The sequence below is a fragment of the Podarcis pityusensis genome (assembly GCF_964106645.2).
Source record: "Podarcis pityusensis genome assembly, chromosome: 1".
NCBI lineage: Eukaryota > Metazoa > Chordata > Lepidosauria > Squamata > Lacertidae > Podarcis > Podarcis pityusensis.
In genome coordinates this window covers 119,525,744-119,549,083 of record NC_138028.1, presented here as the reverse complement: position 1 = coordinate 119,549,083, position 23,340 = coordinate 119,525,744, and the positions used below count along the sequence as shown (strand labels likewise).

The 23,340-nt window shown below is 44.2% G+C and overlaps 1 protein-coding gene across 1 annotated transcript; it reads left to right on the top strand.

Moving 5' to 3' along the window:
- The first annotated feature begins 660 nt into the window (after nt 1-660).
- GORASP2 (golgi reassembly stacking protein 2) lies at nt 661-23,160 on the top strand. The gene is made up of 10 exons (XM_080971773.1): nt 661-949; nt 10,509-10,589; nt 12,526-12,729; nt 13,836-13,922; nt 14,300-14,430; nt 16,106-16,238; nt 16,489-16,609; nt 17,144-17,221; nt 18,953-19,063; nt 22,036-23,160. Exons 1-10 carry the CDS (start codon nt 887-889, stop codon nt 22,398-22,400), a joined length of 1,374 nt encoding a protein of 457 aa, XP_080827899.1. The 5' UTR covers nt 661-886; the 3' UTR covers nt 22,401-23,160.
- The last annotated feature ends 180 nt before the right edge of the window (nt 23,161-23,340 follow it).

The following is a 23,340-nucleotide window of genomic DNA, read 5'->3' as shown; positions in this document are numbered from 1 at the left end:
GCAGCGGATGACAACGTTACTTTTCTGGGGTCTGGCACCCCTGGCTGGAGCGATTTGCATAATACGGTCCCTGCCAGAGCCTTCCCGCGCCTACCTGACCACGTCTCCCCATTTCTCCTTTTCTATTCTTGGCTTTGATTTTGCCTGATTTTGCAATAATGGTGTTATGCATTGTCCTGCTTTGGGTAACCAACGTTTCTTCCCTTCTCTTCCCCCTTTATCCGTGTCCCTTGCTCCGTTAGGGAAAATCTGAAAATCCAAATAATACTAATAATAATCCCACATACAAAGCTCCAAACAAAAGTCACGGGAATAATCGAAAAGAAGCGATGCTAGCTGTGGTCCATTAGTAGTCCCAGCCAACAGCGGCGGACGCAGGAGCAACTACGGTAGCCGCGCCGCTCCACGGCGTTTTACGGTAAGAACCCCTTTCCGGCTAGCGAAGCGACAACGTAGCTGTCGACAATTGCGTCCCTCGCGGGGCGCCGTAGAAACGGCCCCTTTTATTTAATTCCTCTTCCGGTTGACTTCCCATAAGCAACCGCGGGGGCGAGACGGGTGAGCCGTCTTCCTTCCTGCCCTGCTGGTGTGCATAGGTGTCTCTGTGTGTGTGTGTGTGTGTGTGAGAGAGCGCGCGCTGGGGCCCAGCAGGTGGCGCTGTCTCGGCGGCGGCGGTGTGTGCCCTTTTTCTCCTTCCCCCCACCCTGAGCCAACTGCGCACCCGGCGGCCCCGGCCCGACGGAGTGCCACGTCCTTAATACTGTGACGGTGGCGGCGAAGAGGAGGAGGAGGAGGAGCCGGGCGAGGGCGTGTGTGCCGAGAACAACCGCCCCCTCCCCACTCCAGCCGCCGCCGCCGCTTCCTCAGCGTCCTCCGGGCCTGAGCCATGGGCTCCTCTCAGAGCGTGGAGATCCCCGGCGGGGGCACCGAGGGCTACCACGTCCTGCGAGTAAGAGAAGGCGCTGGGCGTGCAAGGGGAGGGGGGAGAGAAAAGGCGTGTACGTGGGAATATGCGCGGGCGGGGGAGGCGTGTACGTGGGAATGCGCGCGGGAGGAAGACACCCGGGGCTGGCGGGGGGGGGCTTCGGCCTGGCTGGCTGGCTGGCTGGGAACGGGGCGAGAGAGGAGGATAAAGTAGGACAGACCCGTAAGAGTTGGGAAAGGGGGATCCGAGGGTCATCTAGTCCACCCCCCCACCGCCTCTACAGTGTAGGAATCGTGGCCACCACAGCCGATCGTTTCCTTGTGCCCTCCGGGGTTAGACAAGCAGAGGAACAAAAATGGCTTTCCCACCAGCCCGGCCCTCTGCAAAGCTGATCGTTTCTCCACTTTGCCTTTCCAGAACAGGGTGTGGGGGTTTTTTTTGGGGGGGACTGCCCTCCTTTAAACTTGGAAGAGAGGGCCACCCTGAGCCCGGTTTTGGCTGGGGAGGGCGGGGTATAAATAAAAATTTATTATTATTATTTGGTTGGGCTGCGTGGTCGAGTACGTGCTGCTGGGGAGAGAAGGGGTTTCGGGTGGGTTGAAACGTCGCTGTTGCTGTGTTTACAGTGGTATCTCGGGTTACGCTCCAGGTTACAGACGCTCCAGGTTACAGATACCGCTAACCCAGAAATAGTACCTTGGGTTAAGAACTTTGCTTCAGGATGAGAACAGAAATTGTGCAGCGGCAGCACAGTGGGAGGCCCCATTAGCTAAAGTGGTACTTCAGGTTAAGAACGGATTCAGGTTTAGAACGGACCTCCGGAACAAATTAAGTTCTTAACCCGAGGTACCACTGTATTATACCTTCAGTCCTAAGAAGCTGGTAAGTGGTTCTCTCCATGCCTCCCTCCATAGCTGTCCACTTTCCCCTTTTTTTAAGGGACGTTCCCTTATTACGAATAGGATTCCTCGCAAGAAAAGGGAAAAGTTGACAGCTATGCCTCCCTCCCAGGTTTCTTCTCACAACGACCCAGCAAGGTTGGCTAAGGCAGGGAGATAGAGGACTGGCCCACCGAGGTCACTCCGGTGAGCTTCGTGATGGAGGAGAGGTTTTGAACCCTGGTCTTCCAGGCCTTAGTTGGACACACTGTGCATGCAACCCCACATGGGCGCATTGAGGGAACCGCATGGGTAAAGAACTTGCAAGCAGGATTTTATCCATTACATTGATGATTCTCTTGGGGAGAATCTCCTGCCAGCCTTCTGCACCTCTCTAACTATTGGGGCACAATCACTTTGAACAGTGACCGCTGGTCTGCTCCTATATAGCCTTTTTCGGAAGCAGGTCGCGCTGCTTGTTGAGTACATTTTGGATTGGGAGTGTAATGGCGTGCTATCCCCCACACCATTTCTATTTATATACTTTTGCAGAGTTTTCTTAGCCCAAACTAGCCCACCTTTGATATTCTGCTTCTACCCTTGGTCCCCATTTTGATTGTGCTACTCGTGCATTCTGTTTTACTGCATAGTCTGCATGTCGGGTGTCTTTATTTCCATCACTTGAGTAACTTCACGGTGTCGTTCAATGATTATACAGTGGTACCTCGGGTTCAGTACTTAATTCGTTCCAGAGGTCCGTTCTTAACCTGAAACTGTTCTTAACCTGAAGCACCACTTTAGCTAATGGGGCCTCCGTCTGCTGCTGCACGATTTCTGTTCTCAACCTGAAGCAAAGTTCTTAACCCGAGGTACTATTTCTGGGTTAGCGGAGTCTGTAACTTGAAGCATCTGTAACCTGAAGCGTATGTAACCCAAGGTACCACTGTACTCAGAAAGAGATGGTGTCTGATGCTGTAGTCTTGAGATCCTGTAAGGAAAATTATGACCTTGATGCTTCTGAAGTGTCCAGTGTGATCTGCCTTCCTTCTCTTGGGGATGTGTTGAACCAAAAAGAACATCTCGTAGAATTGTCAAAAGCTAATATTTTCCAGAGGGATAGCCTTGGTAGGATTCGTTCTCACACTTGTCCCTTGGGAAAACCCGCTGTTTACTGCTGAATCAGAACAAATCTCAATAGGTTTTTGGGGGATTGACGTTTGTCAGTGGCTTGGACCTGAACGAGACAAGCACAAAATCTCTTGGACCCAGGCTTTCTAGGCACAGGACAAGCAAGTGTGGAGAAGCCATTAGTTTGCAGCAAAAAAACAACTAACAACTTAACAACTAACACTTTAAAAAATGATATAAGAAGCATTTTTGGGTTACAGCCAACTTCATTAGCTGCATAAAGTGTCATCCTGAGTTTCAGGTGTATATATATGCTTGGGGTATGTTTAGGCGTGTGCAAACACTGGTATGCAATAAGTGAAATGCAGAAAGTAAAAATGGTGATAATTATGTTACTAACCTTCAACAGTGGCCACTGTTAATAATGTAATTACCACTCTGTGCTTTCTACATAACATTTTGTTCTGATATCATTGCTTACGTTCCCTCCAAACTGTGTGTGTATAGATTAAGGTGATACAAGTGAATATTCATCACTGAAGATTAAAAAGTTAATTCCCTTTCTTAGTTGTTTACTAATATGAAGACCTCAAATTCTCCACTGTAAACATCATGAGCGTTCTTTTTATGAGTATAATGGAGAAGTTGCATCTTTATATTTCTAAAATTGCATTTTTTCATAATTGAAAATCTTGCTTTATTTCCTGCACAAATAATGGTGTATTTGAAGATAAATATATTGTCCAGTTTTTAGTTCATTATCTTCAAGCTAACTACGAAAGTTGGAAATAGTGGCTGATTTCAGTATCAGAACTTTCACTCCATTGAAACTTCTTTGTAGAGCTCTTTTATCAGGTGTTTCATCTCAAGATGAATAACTTTACTTGATTTCAGTTACTCATTTTTCACTGTGTGAGGAAGTATAAGAGAGATAAGGATCTTTTGTAAGATCCTTGCTACTTCATTGTTCTAGTCCAATGCAGACCAGGTAAGCCATAATCACATTGTTGGTTGTGGACAATCCAGTTAACTTAAAAGCAATTCCCCCAGAAAAAGTTAATTGGTAGCACATGAATATAATTTATATAGCAATGTTGGTGTGCTGTATTCATAGCATTTTACCCTTGGTGCTTCAAAGCACACTCAAATATGACCAATGACTCTTTGATACTGTATTGTCCTGAATCTTGAAGAAAAGCTGTAAGTGTGAAAAGGAATGTCACAGTGCTGCAGAAACTCATTTATTTTTATATTTGGAATAATCACTTTCCACCTGAAGAAACCCATAGCTGTTAGCTATATGGGAAAGGTAAATGACCCCTGGACAGTTAAATTCAGTTAAATGTGATCATAGAGTGCAGCGCTCATCTTGCTTTTCAGGCTGAGGGAATCAGCGTTTGTCCACAGACAGCTTTCCGGGTCACGTGGCCAGCATGATTAAACTGCTTCTAGCACAACAGAACACTGTAATGAAAACCAGAGCACACGGAAACCCTTTTTACCTTCCCGCCGTGGCGGTACCTATTTATCTACTTGCACGGGTGTGCTTTCGAACTGTTAGGTTGGCAGAAGCTGGGTCAGAGCCACAGGAGCTCGCTCCGTACCGCAGATTTGAACTGCTGGCCTTCCAATCGGCAAACCCAAGAGGCTCAGGTGTTTAGACCACAGTGCCATCCGTGTCCCTTGTTAGCTATATGCGGTACAGGGAATGTAACTATTGAAATGTAGGCAGAAACAAAATTTAAAACAGCATCAATAAACCATAAATAAAGCATTCAAGCAACTCGGATGTGCACTTCTGTTTACCTTCTTTGCTTAGTTGTTTGACAGTTTACAGCATCTCAGGGCCTGTCATTTTGTTGAAAGAAATTATGGCTCACCATTCATTGAGTCACATTTTGAAAGCTGCTTCTTAATTACTGATGTTATCTCCCCTACCAAGATGTTCTTGCCTGACTTGTATGGTGCTGTAGATAGTCACCAAAATAGTTTGCTCACATAGTAAAGTTCTGTTTTGTAGAAGAGTAATACCTGGAGTCTTGTCCCAGCGTGTGTAGGTGCTCACAGTGTGTTTGTGAGCTAATGTGGTGTAGTGGATGGGGAACGACTAGGTTCATAGCCTTGCCTGAGATATGAGCAAGCCACTTTGGTTACTACCTAATGCATATCATTGCCTTCTTAGAATGAAGTGAGAAGGATCTCTTATAATTTTCCCTGAGCCCTTGAGATAGCAAGAAGTAATCTTAATGTGTTGTTTTAGCCCTAACGCCGGACGCTAATGGCTATAGTTCTATATTTAATTTCATCCTTTATAATGCATAATAATTTGAGGAATATTATTGTTACAGGATACTGTTGAAGGTGCTTCTGATGTTCATCTGATTTCTTTCATATGGACATATGTTGTTAAAATATTACATTTTGTTCCAGATGATAGCATTCTTTAATTATTTTCCCTCTGGCAAAGAGAAAGGAAGGAATTCAGTATTGCACTATTCATTGGTGCAAGCATTTTTGCTTGCCACAACTCTCCTACCCCTGCACACTGTTCCAGGGGTTATCCAGACCCATAAATCTGCCGAGCCAGTGGGAACTGGGAGGGGAGAACCCCATTGCGCAAACGAAAGTTCTTGTTCAAGTCTTCCGCTGAGGGGACTTATCAGGTGAATTCTTGCTTGCAATCTTGATGCATTACTGAGCATTATTGAACATGTTCTTGAACACATTACTTGTTTTCTTTAAAACACCAAAACTGATTTGGTGTTTTATCGCAGAAATTATCAGGAGCAAGTTTCTTAGTCCTGCTAGTTGTACGTATTTCTACAATATGGTAAAAGGTAAAGGACCCCTGGACAGTTAAGTCCAGTCAAAAGCAACTATGGAGTTGCAGCACTCATACCCCAGTGCGAAGAGGTGTGTTGCAGGAAAGCTGCAAGGTGGCGCCGTGTCTCTTGTGCTCTCGATTGTCAGCATCTCCCTGAGAATAAGAAGTTGGACGTTCTCCCCACTGCTGCTTTCCAGCTCCAGATCTGGAGTGCTTTTGCTTAGAAATTGGCAGTAACTGAATAGACATTACCAAAGTTTCATAGACTGAAACATTAACAACACAGTAGAACCTGGAAGGCAATGTTTGCTTCTGCTTAAACAAGTGAGGTTCATACTTGGCAGTGAGGTTCCAGTTAGTGCCTGGGAATCTGCTATAAGACTTGGTCAGGACAGAAAGGGGAGGCTCATCCTTTACTGTTTCATGTTTGTGAAGCTGCTGAGTGAAGTTATGGATTAATATGGAACCTCCAGCTCAGCTCTTTAGAGAGGCTTCATTTCTTGCAGTGGCACTGTTAAAAGGAAATGTTACTGTAAAGTGGATGGATGGAGTTCAGCAGTTCTTACTCTTGTCATATCAGACTGAGCTCACAGCTCAGTTGCTCTGGAATCTCAGTCATGGCGTTAACCACGAGTACCAGGATGCAGGTGGTGCTGTGGTCTAAACCACTGAGCCTAGGGCTTGCCAATCAGAAGATCGCGGTTCGAATCCCCGCAACGGGGTGATCTCCCGTTGTTCGGTCCCAGCTCCTTCCAACCTCCGCAACGGGGTGATCTCCCATTGTTCGGTCCCAGCTCCTTCCAACCTAGCAGTTCGAAAGCACGTCACAGTGCAAGTAGATAAATAGGTACCGCTCCGGCGGGAAGGTAAACGGCATTTCCGTGCGCTGCTCTGGTTTCGCCAGAAGCAGCTTAGTCATGCTGGCCACATGACCCGGAAAAACTATCTGGAGACAAACATCAGCTCCCTCTGCCAGTAAAGTGAGATGAGCGCCGCAACCCCAGAGTCATTCATGACTGGACTTAACTGTCAGGCATCCTTTACCTTTTTACTCTTTGCCCATCCTGTTTAGTGAGTGATTTTCCACTTTTTGTCCCATAGACATCTAAAATAGGTATAACTGGGGTAAGCTGTTTGGAAGGCTGTTCCATCCATGCTTGCAGAATGTGTACCAGCTTCCTGCTGAGCAAGGAGCTGATTTTCAGAGAGAGCATGTGTATGGCTGGCTGACTGACCGAACCCAAAGGGTGCTCATCAATGGTTCCTCTTCATCCTGGAGAAGAGTGACTAGTGGGGTGCCACAGGGTTCTGTCTTGGGCCCGGTCTTATTCAACATCTTTATCAACGACTTGGATGATGGACTCAAGGGCATCCTGATCAAATTTGCAGATGACACCAAACTGGGAGGGGTGGCTAACACCCCAGAGGACAGGATCACACTTCAAAACGACCTTGACAGATTAGAGAACTGGGCAAAAACAAACAAGATGAATTTTAACAGGGAGAAATGTAAAGTATTGCACTTGGGCAAAAAAAATGAGAGGCACAAATACAAGATGGGGGACACCTGGCTTGAGAGCAGTACATGTGAAAAGGATCTAGGAGTCTTGGTTGACCACAAACTTGACATGAGCCAACAGTGTGACGCGGCAGCTAAAAAAGCCAATGCAATTCTGGGCTGCATCAATAGGAGTCTAGCATCTAGATCAAGGGAAGTAATAGTGCCACTGTATTCTGCTCTGGTCAGACCTCACCTGGAGTACTGTGTCCAGTTCTGGGCACCACAGTTCAAGAAGGACACTGACAAACTGGAACGTGTCCAGAGGAGGGCAACCAAAATGGTCAAAGGCCTGGAAACGATGCCTTATGAGGAACGGCTAAGGGAGCTGGGCATGTTTAGCCTGGAGAAGAGGAGGTTAAGGGGTGATATGATAGCCATGTTCAAATATATAGAAGGATGTCACATAGAGGAGGGAGAAAGGTTGTTTTCTGCTGCTCCAGAGAAGCGGACACGGAGCAATGGATCCAAACTACAAGAAAGAAGATTCCACCTAAACATTAGGAAGAACTTCCTGACAGTAAGAGCTGTTCGACAGTGGAATTTGCTGCCAAGGAGTGTGGTGGAGTCTCCTTCTTTGGAGGTCTTTAAGCAGAGGCTTGACAACCATATGTCAGGAGTGCTCTGATGGTGTTTCCTGCTTGGCAGGGGGTTGGACTCGATGGCTCTTGTGGTCTCTTCCAACTCTATGATTCTATGATTCTATGTTCTACCTTTGATGCTTTTCTCTGGAGGTCCACCAAAGCCTGAACTTAAAACAAGTTTTTATTTGGCAAGCTAGGAATAAAACTTGTTAAACTTGGGAGAAACTGGAATAAGTGGTTGCAGAATATTTAGCTTGTATGCGATATTAAATTCCTGCATATACAGTCTTGTACAGTATTGAAATATATGCATATCTGCACTTTGCAAATGGAATAGTGAAGCAACCAGAGGTCCTCAGAAGACCTGCTTGTGGTAGTTAAAAAGTGATGTGTATATTCTATATTGATTTTGCAATATTACTTAACAGTAGGGAAAAATAACGGCTTCAGGTTCCTTGCATGTAAAGTAATTTTATGCTGAAGAGGTTTAGAAGAAGTACATTAATGCAAGTTTTTGTGTTGGTTTTTTTTTTTTTGCTTTTTCATCAGCTCTTCTGCTACAACTGGTCTAGAAAGGAATGGTTATAAAATAAGCTAAAACAATTGACTAGCTGTACTGGTGGGGCGGGAGATCACTGCTCAGTATAGGTGATTTATTTTCTTGTAACCATTGGATCAATTCACTTACAAAGCCTTTTCTCCTGAAAAAATAGATTGTTTCTGAAAGTGTTCATTGGAATCCTATAATATTTTAATATATTTTTAAAGCAATCTGACAATCAATTTTCATGGTACTACCTGAAGAATTGCCTTTACTGCAGATATTTTGTTGAAACATTTTATTACACTAAGCTTCCTCTGCACTACAAAACAAAAATCTCTCTTCAGCATTTTGCAGCTGATAGATGTTCTGGAAAATTCCTTTTAAAAGCTTTTTGAAGGTTTTTGAAGCGACTTGAGTCGCTTGAACTGAACTCCAAATTCTCACATTCTAGATGCATAGCAGTTAAAAACCCTAAAGCTCTAACACAGTCGCATTGAAATTAATAGATCTGCCTCTTAAGAAAACATCTTTAAGACAGATATGTAAATAAATCCACTTTACCAGCTTGTCAGTTCTAACAGAATTTGTTGTGAAGATAGGCTTGAAAGTATGTCAGAAATAGAAATTTCAAAAACCCAAGCAGACTTCCTAGTGGTTGGGGGATGTCACCATGCAGCCAGTATTAATGAAGCTACTTTTGAGTAATAGCAAGTAAACCAGCGAAGATATAATAATAATAATAATAATAATAATAATAATAATAATATGTTATTTATACCTTGCCCATCTGGCTGGGTTTCCCTAAGCACTCTGGGCGGCTCCCAACAGAATGTTAATAATAACAATAAAAGTGATAAAAGATCAAACAATAAAAACTTCTCTAACTAGGTTCAGATGTCTTCTAAATGTCAGATAGTTGTTTTTTTCCTTGACATCTGATGGGAGGGTGTTCCACAGGGCCACCACCAAGAAGGCCTTCTGCATGGTTCCCTGTAACCTCACTTCTCGCAGTGAGGGAACCGCCAGAAGGCCCTCGGAGCTGGACCTCAGTGTCCGGGCTGAACAATGGGGGTGGAGACGCTCCTTCAGGTATACTGGTCTGAGGCTGTTTAGGGCTTTAAAGGTCAGCACCAACACTTTGAAAGTAAGCTTTTGTCCATTTTTCTGGGAACATTTTGCTATCCCTATTAGATCCCTTTTTCAATTGAAAATGTTCTCTGGGCAACACTTTGCTCAGTCTAATTAAGGTCAGTATTTTGCTAGTCATGTCCCTTTAGCTGCTTCACTGAATTGTGAGATTTAAAAAGAATCTACCTAGAATAGATTTAACATGCAAGCCAGCCTTGTCCTGTCATTCCTGCATACACTGTGGGTTGGCAAAATGAATTATTTGGGTCCATCTTTGCTTTTAATTTTCCTACTTCCTGATCCTAGGAAGTTCCCTGAGATTGCCTTCCTTTGCTATGAACAGCTATTCAGCTTGTTCTTTATTTTTAAAAGATTCCGTGGGGTGTAATGGATTCTACAGTTTGTAATGTGGCACACAAAATACCAACAGCCTTCTGTATTTCGTTTGCACTACTTTAATTTACAGTACTGTAACTTTTTGTCAGGGCCTGATGATGGAAGAGGCACAGCACAGGCCACGTTTCTTTAAAAGTTAATTAGAGCTGGTTTTCAAAGGCTGCCAATATCCTTGAGCAGCCATCTCCAATTCTGGATTTACGAAGGTCGCTGTGACATTGGTGGCTTGAGAATAGGGAACCGTACATTTTGGCCGGGCTTGGTAGTCAGCCATACTTTCTAACAAACAATAGAGGCTGGATTTCTTGCTGCCTGCTCTGTTGAGGTGAAGTATCCTTTAATAGTGGATGCCTGGGAAAAAGAGTTTGACATGAGAAAGAGTGGTGGGCATTTACATTTGTAGTAACCTTACTGGTGGTTTTTCCAGCGATCTAGTGACTGTCTTATGGGTTCCCTGGCTGGAAATTTCAGGCTTTTTCCACTGGCTCTCAAACCCATTGAATTGTCTTTCTAATTTTTCTTGTAATGTGTTTGTTTTTGCAGGTGCAAGAAAATTCACCAGGACATAGAGCTGGACTGGAGCCATTCTTTGATTTCATTGTTTCAATTAATGGTTCGAGACTGGTAAGTTAATTCCTGAATTAAAGTTGCCTTGGGTTTTAGGCTTGTAAGGTGCATATCTGAGAACCAGAAATCAATTCTCTTAACTTTACAACCTGATAATATATATTTTATGTTTTTTGCTGTATTTAGTCCAGGGAGAGCTCCTCGCAATAAAAAAAAGAAGGCCGCGATCCACCTTAAAAGTATTTTTTAGTGAGGTTCAAATTATGTTAGCTATTTTAGGCTCTCCATGGCTTTCGAAGTGGAGTAGCCAACAGAAGCGCATCACTCCAGGCATAAATCCATAACAATGGGTCATTGATGAAAGAAGATATTTTTGGTTCCTATGCTCCTGCCCTGGAACCTTTCGTATGATTATATTAGAACAGGCTTTCTCAAACTCGGCCCTCCAGATTGTTTTTGATCTACAACTCGCATGATCCCTAGCTCCCAGGACCCAGTGGTCAAGGATGATGGGAATTGTAGTCTCAGAACATCTGGAGGGCTGAGTTTGAGGAAGCCTGTATTAGAACAAAGTTGGGGTGTCTGATTGAAAGACAGTGGTTCTGTCTGGATTTTTTCCCTATGCCTTCTGGAGAGGAAGAGACAAGCAGAACTGAAGTATCCCAGTTTCATTTTCACTATACCAGTGAAAGTTGCAGGAAGCAGCAGGGAAGCTGAAATGAAGGATATTGGGAATAATTAGCAGCGAAGAATTTGTGCAGGTGCAACAGATATGGATGATGAACTTGTGATATCTTACTTTGCAACATTACCAGTATTACCACTTCGTCCCCCTTCCAGGAATATTGTCGGGTATTTTTTTAATGACACCAAATATTCAAATAGGACTTCTTTGTACGTATTGTATTATGTCTTTAATGTAAAGCACAACAAAGCATACAAATTAAATAATAGCTGTCTTCAAAACCGGGAGAATTGACTGGCTCCACACTTAACTACACTTAAATCCCTTTGAAATCATTACAGCTAGAATCATGGCTTGTCCTTTCAAAGCCAATGGGACTTCATCTAATTTAGTCTAGATCCAACCCAATATTTTTGTCGCCAGAGCACAACTTTTGTGGCCATCTACCTCATTCAAGGGATGCGGGTGGCGCTGTGGGTTAAACCACAGAGCCTAGGACTTGCCGATCAGAAGGTCAGCGGTTCGAATCCTTGCAACGGGGTGAGCTCCCTTTGCTCGGTCCCTGCTCCTGCCAACCTAGCAGTTCGAAAGCACATCAAAGTGCAAGTAGATAAATAGGTACCGCTCCGGCGGGAAGGTAAACAGCGTTTCCATGCGCTGCTCTGGTTTGCCAGAAGCGGCTTAGTCATGCTGGCCACATGACCCGGAAGCTGTATGCCGGCTCCCTCGGCCAATAAAGCGAGATGAGCGTCGCAACCCCAGAGTTGGTCACGACTGGACCTAATGGTCAGGGGTCCCTTTACCTTTACCTCATTCAAGCTCAGAGCATGAACTTGAGAATTTGAATTGACAAAACATTAAGAGGACTGATTGCAGTCCAAGAAGAAACCTTTTAATTAGAGGACTGAGTTCTTAAAATGCGGGAACTTAATACTTCTGCCACTAGAACCTTATGCGCTGGGAACTTGGGGTGGGGTCTGTGACATGCTTGTGGCACCAAATGCCATCAGCAGCAAAGAACATAGAAGTAGCCTGCCCTTTCAGCTCTAAATATTTGCCCTAGTATGTTTCTTGCCGTGCCACAGAGTTCCCCAGTTGCGCAGATCTCCCACCATTTTTCATGGCATTGAGCTAGACTCCACATTGCTGTCATGAGCAAGGATTCCAATAGCCGAATGTGTTTTTAAAAAATCATTTTTTCCCTTTATAATTTTCCACTCTGAAACTTTAAAGTGCTTATATGCTGCTACAACTGAAGAATGTAATTGCAAAGGAACTCTGAAAACGATACCTATATGCCTTTCCTAGAACAAAGATAATGACACGCTCAAGGATCTGTTGAAAGCTAATGTGGAGAAGCCCGTGAAGATGCTCGTATACAGCAGCAAAACCCTGGAGCTCAGAGAGACATCGGTAACTCCCAGCAACCTCTGGGGTGGGCAAGGCCTACTGGGAGTCAGCATTCGTTTCTGCAGCTTTGACGGGGCCAATGAGAATGTGTGGCATGTGCTGGTAAGTAGAAGCAGGTAGAGGCTTTTCTACATCATGCTGCCATAGAGAAAGTCAGGCAAGAGGACATTCTTTGCTCAGTATTGTCTGCTGGTAGCAGCTCTGCAGGGAGTCTCTCCCGCTCCTACCCGGAGAGACCAGGGTTTGAACCCGTGACCCTTGGCATGTAAAAGGATGTGTGTGCTTTACTACTGAACCATGGCTCTCTCTGGGGCTCAGTAGCAGAGCGCTTGCTTTGCGTGCAAACATAATTCCCTGCAAATCTGGATGCGCAGATGCTTCTAGTTCTAACGTGATTTACACGTTTTTAATAGTGAGTAGGATTGCTGTTGGAGCAGTCCAGAGGGAGTTTGCAGAAGTCCTAGAGGAAGTTGGAGTGTCATGCAACTTCCATCACTTAGCTCAACAGCTTTCTCTGAATGAGGCCCATTTCCTTGAATTATTTCTTCACTGAGTGAAATTATTGGTCGTCAAAGCCAGGAGGATTTTCATCCTTCGGTTTAATGCACACCCAGGGCAAGCAGACAGTATCTGAGCTGAAATGAGGTTTCCATATGCGGTTCTTGTGGGTAAAGACTGTGCGCCAGCAACCGATAACAATACATCATTTAAGCAAACGGATTGTGCTGCCCATGTGTGGTTCCACATGCAGAGGTCTATGTACATACGGCTTTCAGTTGCTGTCATGGTTCTGTATATTGGGGCAGCTTTTTATACCCTGCATGTGCCCATTTTTCTCGTTACTGCTAAGGATAGTGTAGTAAATCTTGTTGGATAACTGGGTGAGCAATGGCAACAGATCAGTACCCAGAGCAGGTCTAGGATACATTTTTAGTAAAATACATTTCAAACAGAGGGTTCCCCACACACACACACCTTTGCATGAACTGAAGGGCACCATTAACTTGTGAGCCAGAGGTTGCCCAGGGAGTTTGAGTGGAAAAGGGAGAAGGGAGGACACCCCCCCTCAAAAAAAATAAAACCCACATAATCGGTCTGAAGTTTCGGTTTTCTTGTTTTTTAACCAAAGATTGGTGGTGCTTTCTGTAACTTTTCTGACTTTAGTTTTAACTTCTACTGCTTCTCTCAATTTTATGTCTTGAAACCAGGAAGTTGAATCCAACTCACCTGCCGCTCTTGCAGGTCTCAGACCTCATAGTGACTACATCATCGGTGCAGATACTGTCATGAATGAGGTAAGTACATATTTCATTTATTAAAGAACCAGGGCGGGGGCTATTTTTAACTCGAAAGTCATTCTGAGAATGGTTTCAGGATTGCCTTGTGTCCTGCAGTGTAGATCTTTCCCTTTCAGTAGACATAAATAACTTGGGAATTCGAAATTTGCTCTTTCACTGTAATTGTGTGGAGCTAGCGCAAACTCCCGAGGAGATTCATTTTGCGGCTTTGCAACATTCCAGTCTCTATTTCTGCATAAACGGCAGGCTCAGTTCTCAACTTCGGAATCTAGAGCATTGCTTAGTGGGTTTAGAAGGGCCATAGTAGACCTAAGATATTGAGGGCACTAGCTTATGTCAAAGAAAAGTAACTGTTTTTTTTCTTCTCCTTTCAGTCCGAGGATTTATTCTCCCTTATTGAAACTCATGAAGGCAAACCATTAAAACTTTACGTATACAACACAGACACTGATAATTGTCGGGAAGTGGTCATTACCCCAAACTCAGCCTGGGGTGGAGAAGGAAGGTAAGCTGACTCAATAGAAAAATAATATTAAGCTTCTGGATTGTTTCCATGCTAAGTGAACTTGTTGCATAGGTATGCAGTTCTGTCCTCTGCTTGAGGTGGCAGAGCGCTGAGGCTCCCAACACCTTTTTTCCCACAGCTGTCTGTATATAGACCAAGGTGTGCCATGACAATTGTGGGAGGAAAGAGCAGGTGCACGAATCTGCTGCATAGCAAAATTTCTCATATGCTCCAGAATTTCTCCCTGGATTAATGTATAGAAACATGAGTGATTGATGTGATACCCACGCCCTTCCATTTATTAAACACTTATTAACACATATTTCACATACATTGAAGATAATGTAATAATAGGGATTTCCCCCCCTCCCAGCATATTGGGTTAAGAGTTAGCTTGGCAATGGCTTGTGATATCTGGATTCTCTGGGATATCTTAACTTGGAAAGGGGATTGTATATTGAGCCAAATGGAGACGAAATGGGAGAGCGGTTTACAACTCTTGTAATTGTACAACGGGACGCAGGTGGCGCTGTGGGTTAAACCACAGAGCCTAGGACTTGCCGATCAGAAGGTCGGTGGTTCGAATCCCCGTGATGGGGTGAGCTCCCGTTGCTCGGTTCCTGCTCCTGCCCACCTAGCAGTTCGAAAGCACGTCAAAGTGCAAGTAGATAAATAGGTACCTCTCCGGTGGGAAGGTAAACACCGTTTCCGTGCACTGCTCTGGTTCACCAGAAACGGCTGAGTCATGCTGGCCACATGACCTGGAAGCTGTACGCCGGCTCCCTCGGCCAATAAAGCGAGATGAGCGCCGCAACCCCAGAGTCGGCCACGACTGGACCTAATGGTCAGGGGTCCCTTTTTAATTGTACAACAGCGTTTTATATACAGTGGTACCTCGAGTTACAAACGCTTCAGGTTACAAACTCCACTAACCTGGAAGAGTTACCTTGAGTTGATAACTTTGCCCCAGGATGAGAACGGAAATCGTGTGCCGGCGGCACAGCGGCAGCAAGGGGCCCCATTGGCGAAAGCACGCCTCTAGTTAAGAACAGTTTCAGGTTAAGAACAGACCTCCAGAACGAATTAAGTTCGTAACTAGAGGTACCAGTGTAATGGGTGTGTGCATGTGATTTCAAGAATCTTGTCTCTCAGTTAATCATTGAAAACATTGCTTGGAGACCTCAGTAACTGCTTTCTTCTACAAGAAGCTACGCATGCATTACAGATCTGAGGTCCTCCTTCAGATCCCCCGTGTCATTTGAGATTAGGCAAGCAATGACAAGAGATGGGGTGTCACCACTGAGAAGGCCTTGTCTGTAGAAGGCTGTTCATCTGGCTCATAGCTTAGGTCAAGAGTTGCTTTACATCCAGACATTCAGTTGACCCTAGTCATTCTTTTTAGTGTTAATAGTTGTTTTTCATATTGTTTGACCATCTTGTCTTTTATATGTCTCTTTGAGAACTTGGCTTGGAGCAGCAGCCACTGAATTAGCTATGGCTTGCAGTGGCAAACATACATTGTGCACTAGCTTCATAAATGAACTAGATCTACTTAGAGTTGAATCCCGACAAAGCACCATGTTCCAAAGCAGCAACTCTTTGGTAAAAGACCCTTTTTTGGGATAAAATGCCTTTTTTGTACTTTCTAATAACTTATATGTTTCTATTTTAAAAGCCTCGGTTGTGGCATTGGCTATGGTTACTTGCATCGAATACCAACGCGCCCTTTTGAAGAGGGAAAGAAGATTTCTCTTCCAGGACAGTTGTCTAGTTCACCTATTACCCCACTCAAAGATGGTTTTACAGAAGTGAGTTGCATTGATTTATTTTACTTTTGTAACTTGCACTCCAGTCCTTAACAGATGTGTTAGATTTCCATCCCTGCAGGAGCAGTGTAAAATGTGATACTGCAGAGACACAATTGCATGTCCCTTTCCAAGTATATACATTTGCTATTGCTCTCTTGAAGCTGAATCTTTACTGAGAGTTTTATGCTCTTGGGAATCCCACTAAAGCAGCAATTCTACAACATGGCTTCTTTTGTTCATTTTTAATAAGGTTCAGCTGTCTTCGGTGAACCCTCCACCTTCATTACCACCTGGAACCACAGGAACCGAACAGGCTCTAGCTGGGCTTTCCATTAGCTCGACTCCTGCTGTCCCTAACGTGCTCAATACAGGTTTGTCTTTTTGTGTCATTAGGATATTTCCGAATGAAAGAGCAAGCAGAGATGAGCTTAGTTTATTGTTCCAATTACTCAAGATCCATGGGGTAAAAAGCAACGACCCAAGACCTCGCGAACCTTTGTGCCAGGACATTGCAAAGTTGGACATTCCTGGGGCTGCGGAATGGAACTGTTCTTCACGAAAGGTGGGATCCTGATTCCCATAGGTGGAATTCAGTGAAAGAACAGGGAGCAATGTGCAGAAATCATGTAGGTCAGGCATAGGCAAACTCCGGCCCTCCAGATGTTTGGGAGTACAATTCCCATCATCCCTGACCACTGGTCCTGTTAGCTAGAGATGATGGGAATTGTAGTCCCAAACACAGGCCGGAGTTTGCCTATGCCTGATGTAGGTGATAGGAAAGTCCTCTGCTTGTAACCCCGGAGAGTTCTGAAGCAGATGATGCTAGGCTGGATAGACAAATAGTTTTGTCTGGTATAATCTAGGTGGCATCTGAAATGAAAGTTGGCCTCTTTTTTTCCCTTTAGGTGTTCCTACAGTACCATTATTGCCTCCCCAATCAAGTCAGACTCTTCCTCCAGTTAACCCAGCAGTAACTTTGCCAGGTAAATGGTAACACAATGAAAATGAAACAATCTTTTCAAGAGGCGCAAGTGTGTGGGTTTTTCCTTGTTCGGTCCATTAATGCAACCTTCTCCAACCTGATGGAAATTGTTCACTGCGGGTAGGCAGAAGCTGTACTAGAACTTCAAACCGCAAGTGTATTGCAGTCACTAATTCTGCGAGTTCTCTAACTGGCAAATATAGGTTGTTAAATTTGAGATTATCTCCTCCCCTCTACAATTGTAGTTTTAAATGTACAGGTTTTCACATCCATGGGCTAGAGGTATACTGATTCTAATTTAATGTCGGTGATGCACACAATATTTCTAAAAAATCAGAGCAGTAACCCAATATATGATTTTAATTAATGCAGATATGTATATTTGCATATTGCCGCATTATAGGCACCTTTTTGAGGTGCTGGGAAGTGCAAAATTGTAATTTTAATAAGAGCCTGTTTTTAATAAATATGGTAATATTTGATTTGATTTTTGGAAATAGGAAAATAATTTGATATTCATTTGATACTCACCAATATGCCAGAACCAGAATAACCGTAAAAATACGAAGACCCTTAAGCACACTCACACCACTTAATAGTGGCACCTACCGACTGATGAGGAAAAGCTTTAGCTGCTCCACCATTTAGGCCCAATTAAAAGTTGCTGTCTTACACGGGTCTGCAGTGAAGCGAGGCTTGTAAGAACACTTAACTGGCTTTTGAATGAAATGTTCCTGGTGCTGCTGCAATGTGTTTAAATTTCTGAATTCATAAAAAGATAATATCTGTAGTTAAAAACTCTAAAATACAGGGAATTGCACGAGGGGAAATGTTGCTATGGAGAAGGCCAGGACCACATTGCCATCCATCAAGCTTTAGCTGGGAGTCAAAACTGTGTGGCTTGTACACCATTAACCCTTTATTTCTTTGTTGGCCTATGCACATAATTTTCCAACAGCCACAAAGGAAACTACCGTATTTTTCGCTCTATAAGACGCACCAGACCACAAGACACACGTAGTTTTTGGAGGAGGAAAACAAGAAAAAAAATATTCTGAATCTCAGAAGCCAGAACAGCAAGAGGGATCACTGCGCAGTGAAAGCAGCAATCCCTCTTGCTGTTCTGGCTTCTGGGATAGCTGCACAGCCTGCATTCGCTCCATAAGACGCACACACATTTCCCCTTACTTTTTAGGAGGGGAAAAGTGAGTCTTATAGAGCAAAAAATACGGTACCTTCCCGACATGAGTTAAAACAGTATGTATGACATTCACACAGAAGTCATCCAGCAAAAAAAATTCCCAGAATGCAGCTGTTTCCGTGGTAGACAGATTTGCACACTGCTTGTTAAGCTGATGCGCAGATACACGTTGGCTTTTTATGTGCATCTCCATCAGATAGTTGAGGATGTCAACTCCGACAGCTCCAATTGCCTGTTCACGAGAACCAGTGGGGGGGTCTTAGTATAGCCCCTCAAAGAAACACTCATCCCTTGAAGCAGTCATCTTTGTTGAGCTAAATTTTTACCATCTGATCCACGTGGTTCCTGATCCAGTTGAGAATGTATGCACTGAACATGCTTCCTTTGACCCAGTGATTTTTGGACACGTAAATTCAGTCTCGTAAAGTTTGGGTTTTTGCTCTGCCTTGAATCTGATTTGTCAAGCTTTTGAAATCTTAATGGCCATACCTGGTTACTCATTTCTCTTTCTGCTTTCCTATACATTTTTAGGACTGATGCCATTACCCACTGGACTTCCCAACCTGGGTAATATCCCAAACCTTAACTTACCTGCCCCACACTTAATTCCTGGTCCTGGATTAGCAGACATAGGACATCCTGGTAAGTTTCTGCAGACTTGTTTATTGGCTTTTGATAAACCAAATCTTAACAAGTACGATACAGTTATGCAGTGCTTTCAGTGCAGCTAGTGAGCATAGCGTCGTGACATTTGGTAGGAAGACTGCCCACAGTTCTGCAAAGAGTTCAGAAAAAGCAGGATAATAAATACAGTAATAATAATAAATTTTTATTTATACCCCGCCCTTCCCAGTTCAGAAAACCGGGCTCAGGGCAGCTAACAGCAAATTTAAAACACTTAATTGATGCAACAAAAAACAGCATAAAATACAGTATAAAATGTGAATAACAATAAATTCAGAATTCAAAAATCAAAAATTTAGGGGGAAATCCGTTCAATAAACATTAGATGATCACCAGGGCTAGCTGGCTAAATTAGTCCCACTTGGGCCAGCGAGGAGACCAGGGGAGATCCAGTTGTGGGATCCGAGAGCGGGCAATCTTCACAAAAAGGGGAGGGGGAGGGAAGGAAGGGGAACGAAAAGATCAGGCCAGGTTCAAATTGAAAGCCAGGCGGAATAGCTCTGTCTTACAGGCCCTGCAGAAGGAAGTTAAATCCTGCAGGGCCCTGGTCTCATGGGACAGAGCATTCCACCAGGTCGGAGCCAACACTGAAAAGGCCCTGGCCTTGGTGGAGGATAGTCTGACTTCCTTAGCGCCCGGGACCTCTAAACTATGGTTATTCATGGACCTTAAGGTCCTCTGCGGTCCTGACTATAGTTTATGCAGCATGAGGGGCAGAGTTCAGCTTCCTGAAAACCTCAGACTTCCTTTCTAAAACAAAGTTCAAGCTTCTAGTACATATGTTTGAAAGTGTGCTGGCAATGCCTGCCAAAATCACAGAGAGACGGCAGGGTTGCTAAAAAAAAACAACCAGTGGGTTGGACATCACATCGCCCTCTAGCAAAACTAGACCTATTAATGAAAAATGGTTAAAATTGCTGTTTGATTTCTTTCCTTGTGTGCAGAGTATTCATAGCCCTGAACATAGCAGTGCTCTGAAATGGCAGTTTGGGAGAGAGGAAAAAGCTGGAGCAAAAAAATGCATACAGACTTTACATGTTTGTGAATGTTAATATTGACCACTTGGGTTGGATTTGGACTCTAGAAAAGATCAAAAGTCACCATTCTCACCCTGTGCAATAAGCGTATTGTTGAAGGCAAGAATTGCACTGATTAAAAGGCTAACACATTCAGGAAGCATATTTTAAAGAATAGAAACTGATGTTTAGTTGAATACAGTTTCTGTTGACATATAGCAGGCACCCCAAAACCTGGCCATCCAGCTGTTTTGGGACGACAACTCCCATCATCCCTAGCTAACGTGGTCAGGGATGGTGGGAATTGCAGTCCCAAAACATCTGGAGGGCTGAGTTTGGGATGCCTGACATATAGGAATCAATCGTGGCTGGAGAATGATAGAAAACAACCATACAGTTTTTTAAAAAAAAATCTTCTAGAACTGGACTAGGTGTGACACTCTTGTGTATTGTGAATCATAACCAGTTAGGCCACATTTACTGGAAACAGACTGTGACCTGTGGACTCTGTATTGTGCTGAAGCAGGGAAAAAAGAGTCAGCCTTGCTTTCTAGTCATTGTGGGAAAAGGAGAGTTGTGGACACGGAATGATAAACTGTTTGCACATTACTCTACTTACGAGGGCTAATGGCCGTTTGTTCACTTGCACCACATGAGCCGCAAAAGGGAATGTGAAATCTTCTGTATAGGAATGTCTTTGGCGTAAAGTTGAAGCCTTCTCACACACAGTATCTGTGTGCGGGGGGGGAAAGCTGCTCTTCCATACGATGGCAGATTTCAACTACAGTTTATGCAGCACGGGGTTAAGAGACGTGGCCATCTCTGTATAGGATGGTAGATGTCTAGTTCAGTAAAAGGGCTAGGGGACCGAGCTGTGAAGCAAAAGAACCCCACCCCAAAATTTCACAGTGGTAGGTCGCCTCAATTAAGCCTGTTTTTTCTTGTGTGCATGGCATCCATGCCCCACCTCTCTGCAACACTGGGGATGATCCCACATTGCTGTAAGGATTAGTACTAGGGCTGGGCAATGTCAGCTTTTCAGCATTGCAATGTACCACCAGCCCAACATCACAGTGTTGAAAAGCAGAGGGAGGAACAAGCTGCAAGGCGCTGAGGCAAAACTGCCTCAGCGGGAGCAGCGGCAATTTCACCGTGGCACCTCGTGGGGCCAGGACTGATGCTGCTCACTCCTTCCACCGGGCGCGACTGCCTCCCTCTGCTGCCAGCGCCCAGTGGGAGTTGCAGGCAAGCACACACACACCCGGTGATCTGCCGCCAAGTGAAGGCACCATCACACTCTGGCTCCCAAACCGGTCTTGGGCGATGTGTCAGTTACATTGCCCAGGCCTAATTACTACTAACATGTAAAGTGCTTTGAATGCGCTCGGCATGCAATATTCATTTTAAATATGTTCTGCCATTTAGAATACAGTGGTACCTCGGGTTACATACGCTTCAGGTTACAGACTCCGCTAACCCAGAAATAGTACCTCGGGTTAAGAACTTTGCTTCAGGATGAGAACAGAAATCGTGCTCCGGTGGTGCGGCAGCAGCAGGAGGCCCCATTAGCTAAAGTGGCGCTTCAGGTTAAGAACAGTTTCAGGTTAAGAACGGACCTCCGGAACGAATTAAGTACTTAACCTGAGGTACCACTGTACTTAATTCATTCTGGAGGTCCGTTCTTAACCTGAGGTACCACTTTAGCTAATGGGGCCTCCCGCTGCCACCAGCATTTCTGTTCTCATCCTGAAGCAAAGTTCTTAACCTGAGGTACTATTTCTGGGTTAGCGGAGTCTGTAACCTGAGGTACCACTGTATCTGTTTCATAAGCTAAGGGAGGAAATGCTTATGCATATAATACCCTAGTGTAAAATGTGTGTTTGTGATCTGTTTTTTGCCTTTCCACGTTCTTAGGTTTGCCACCGCTTCCTTCCTTGCCTTCCCTAAACCTTTCTGGAATCTCACCAGAATTTCTCGCGCAGTTTCCAATGGTGACTGAGGTGTCTACCCGGCCTGCAGATCTACTATCCTCCGCTCCTCAGATAGGGAGCTTACCTGTTAATCCGGGCACTACAGTAGGCGTGGAACAAATCTCCACATTTATCCTGGATGCTCCTCCTCCTCTTATTACTGCAACGACGATGGCTACTACCACTCCTCCTCTCAGTGCTCCTGCTGCCAATGCGTCCACTCCTGAAGACAGAGGGGATGGGTCATCCACATTCAATGAAAAACCAGCATCCTTGGTGACGGAGGCGGCTGCTTCTGAATCATCATAACTTCAGATGTTTAGTTGGATCAGGCTTGGTGTATTTATTCAGCTGTGGGATAAATATTAAAAGAAATGCAAACTACCATTAATTTCATGCTAGTTTGTATTTTGCAGTTAGGTTTCCTGTAAATATACTAAGGGTCTGGGGTTTTTACAGGGAGCTTGGTGGTAGGGATGGGGAGACGGGAAGGAAGTGCTTATATTTAAAATAAAAACAAAAAAATATCAAGGTAAAAGAATATGCAGACCTCAACTGCCAAAAATTGAGGTATTTTTTAAAAAATCTAATCTGAATTCTGTAGGCCTCCTTGCTTCTCCCCCCGCCTCCAAGTTTTGCTTCTGTAAAAAGGAAGAAGCAGTTCATGCTTGTGGCATTTGAGAACCATTATTCTTGTACTTTGCAAGAATTGTGAGAGGACAGAGGTCTTTTGTCCAGGTTGTACATTTTAGCTCTATAAAGTCCTTCGAACTAAAGCTGTTTATATTAAAAATGTCACAGAGTGCGACTTGTCAATTCAGCATCATTTTAAATCTGCCTGTACACAGACTTTCTGTTGAGCTTCTGCCAGCCCTTACCCCTTAACCTCCGCTGCTTTGCTTTATAAAGCCCACTGACGAGAGGCGTTTTGAAGAAATCAGAAGGAAAATGCTCCCATTAACATTGGACATAGCTCAAAGGGAGGAGGGGTGGAACTTTCACTTTTGTAAAAACAAAAAGAGTTGTATGGAGAGAGCTTACATAATGGCAATAAATTCTGAGAATTTTATCTTTTGACACAACGAGACCTTTTATTACATTAGGACATCGGCAAACTGTATCTTTCTGAGTGAAGAAACATTTCACTATAGCTGGATTTAACTTGGACTTGTGTCCAGAAGATGGAGAATCTGTTCTCTTTAAAGCCCGATGACTGATTTGCAAAGTCCAAGCCTACCACCATTTCAGC

What these genes read in the sequence shown, in the direction of transcription:
- GORASP2 (XM_080971773.1), top strand. Translation starts at nt 887, where the DNA reads ATGGGCTCCTCTCAGAGCGTGGAGATCCCCGGCGGGGGCACCGAGGGC. An exon ending in GCCTGGGGTGGAGAAGGAAG is followed by an intron (nt 14,431 to 16,105) that starts GTAAGCTGACTC and finishes CTATTTTAAAAG; the next exon opens with CCTCGGTTGTGGCATTGGCT. An exon ending in CCCTAACGTGCTCAATACAG is followed by an intron (nt 16,610 to 17,143) that starts GTTTGTCTTTTT and finishes TTTTCCCTTTAG; the next exon opens with GTGTTCCTACAGTACCATTA.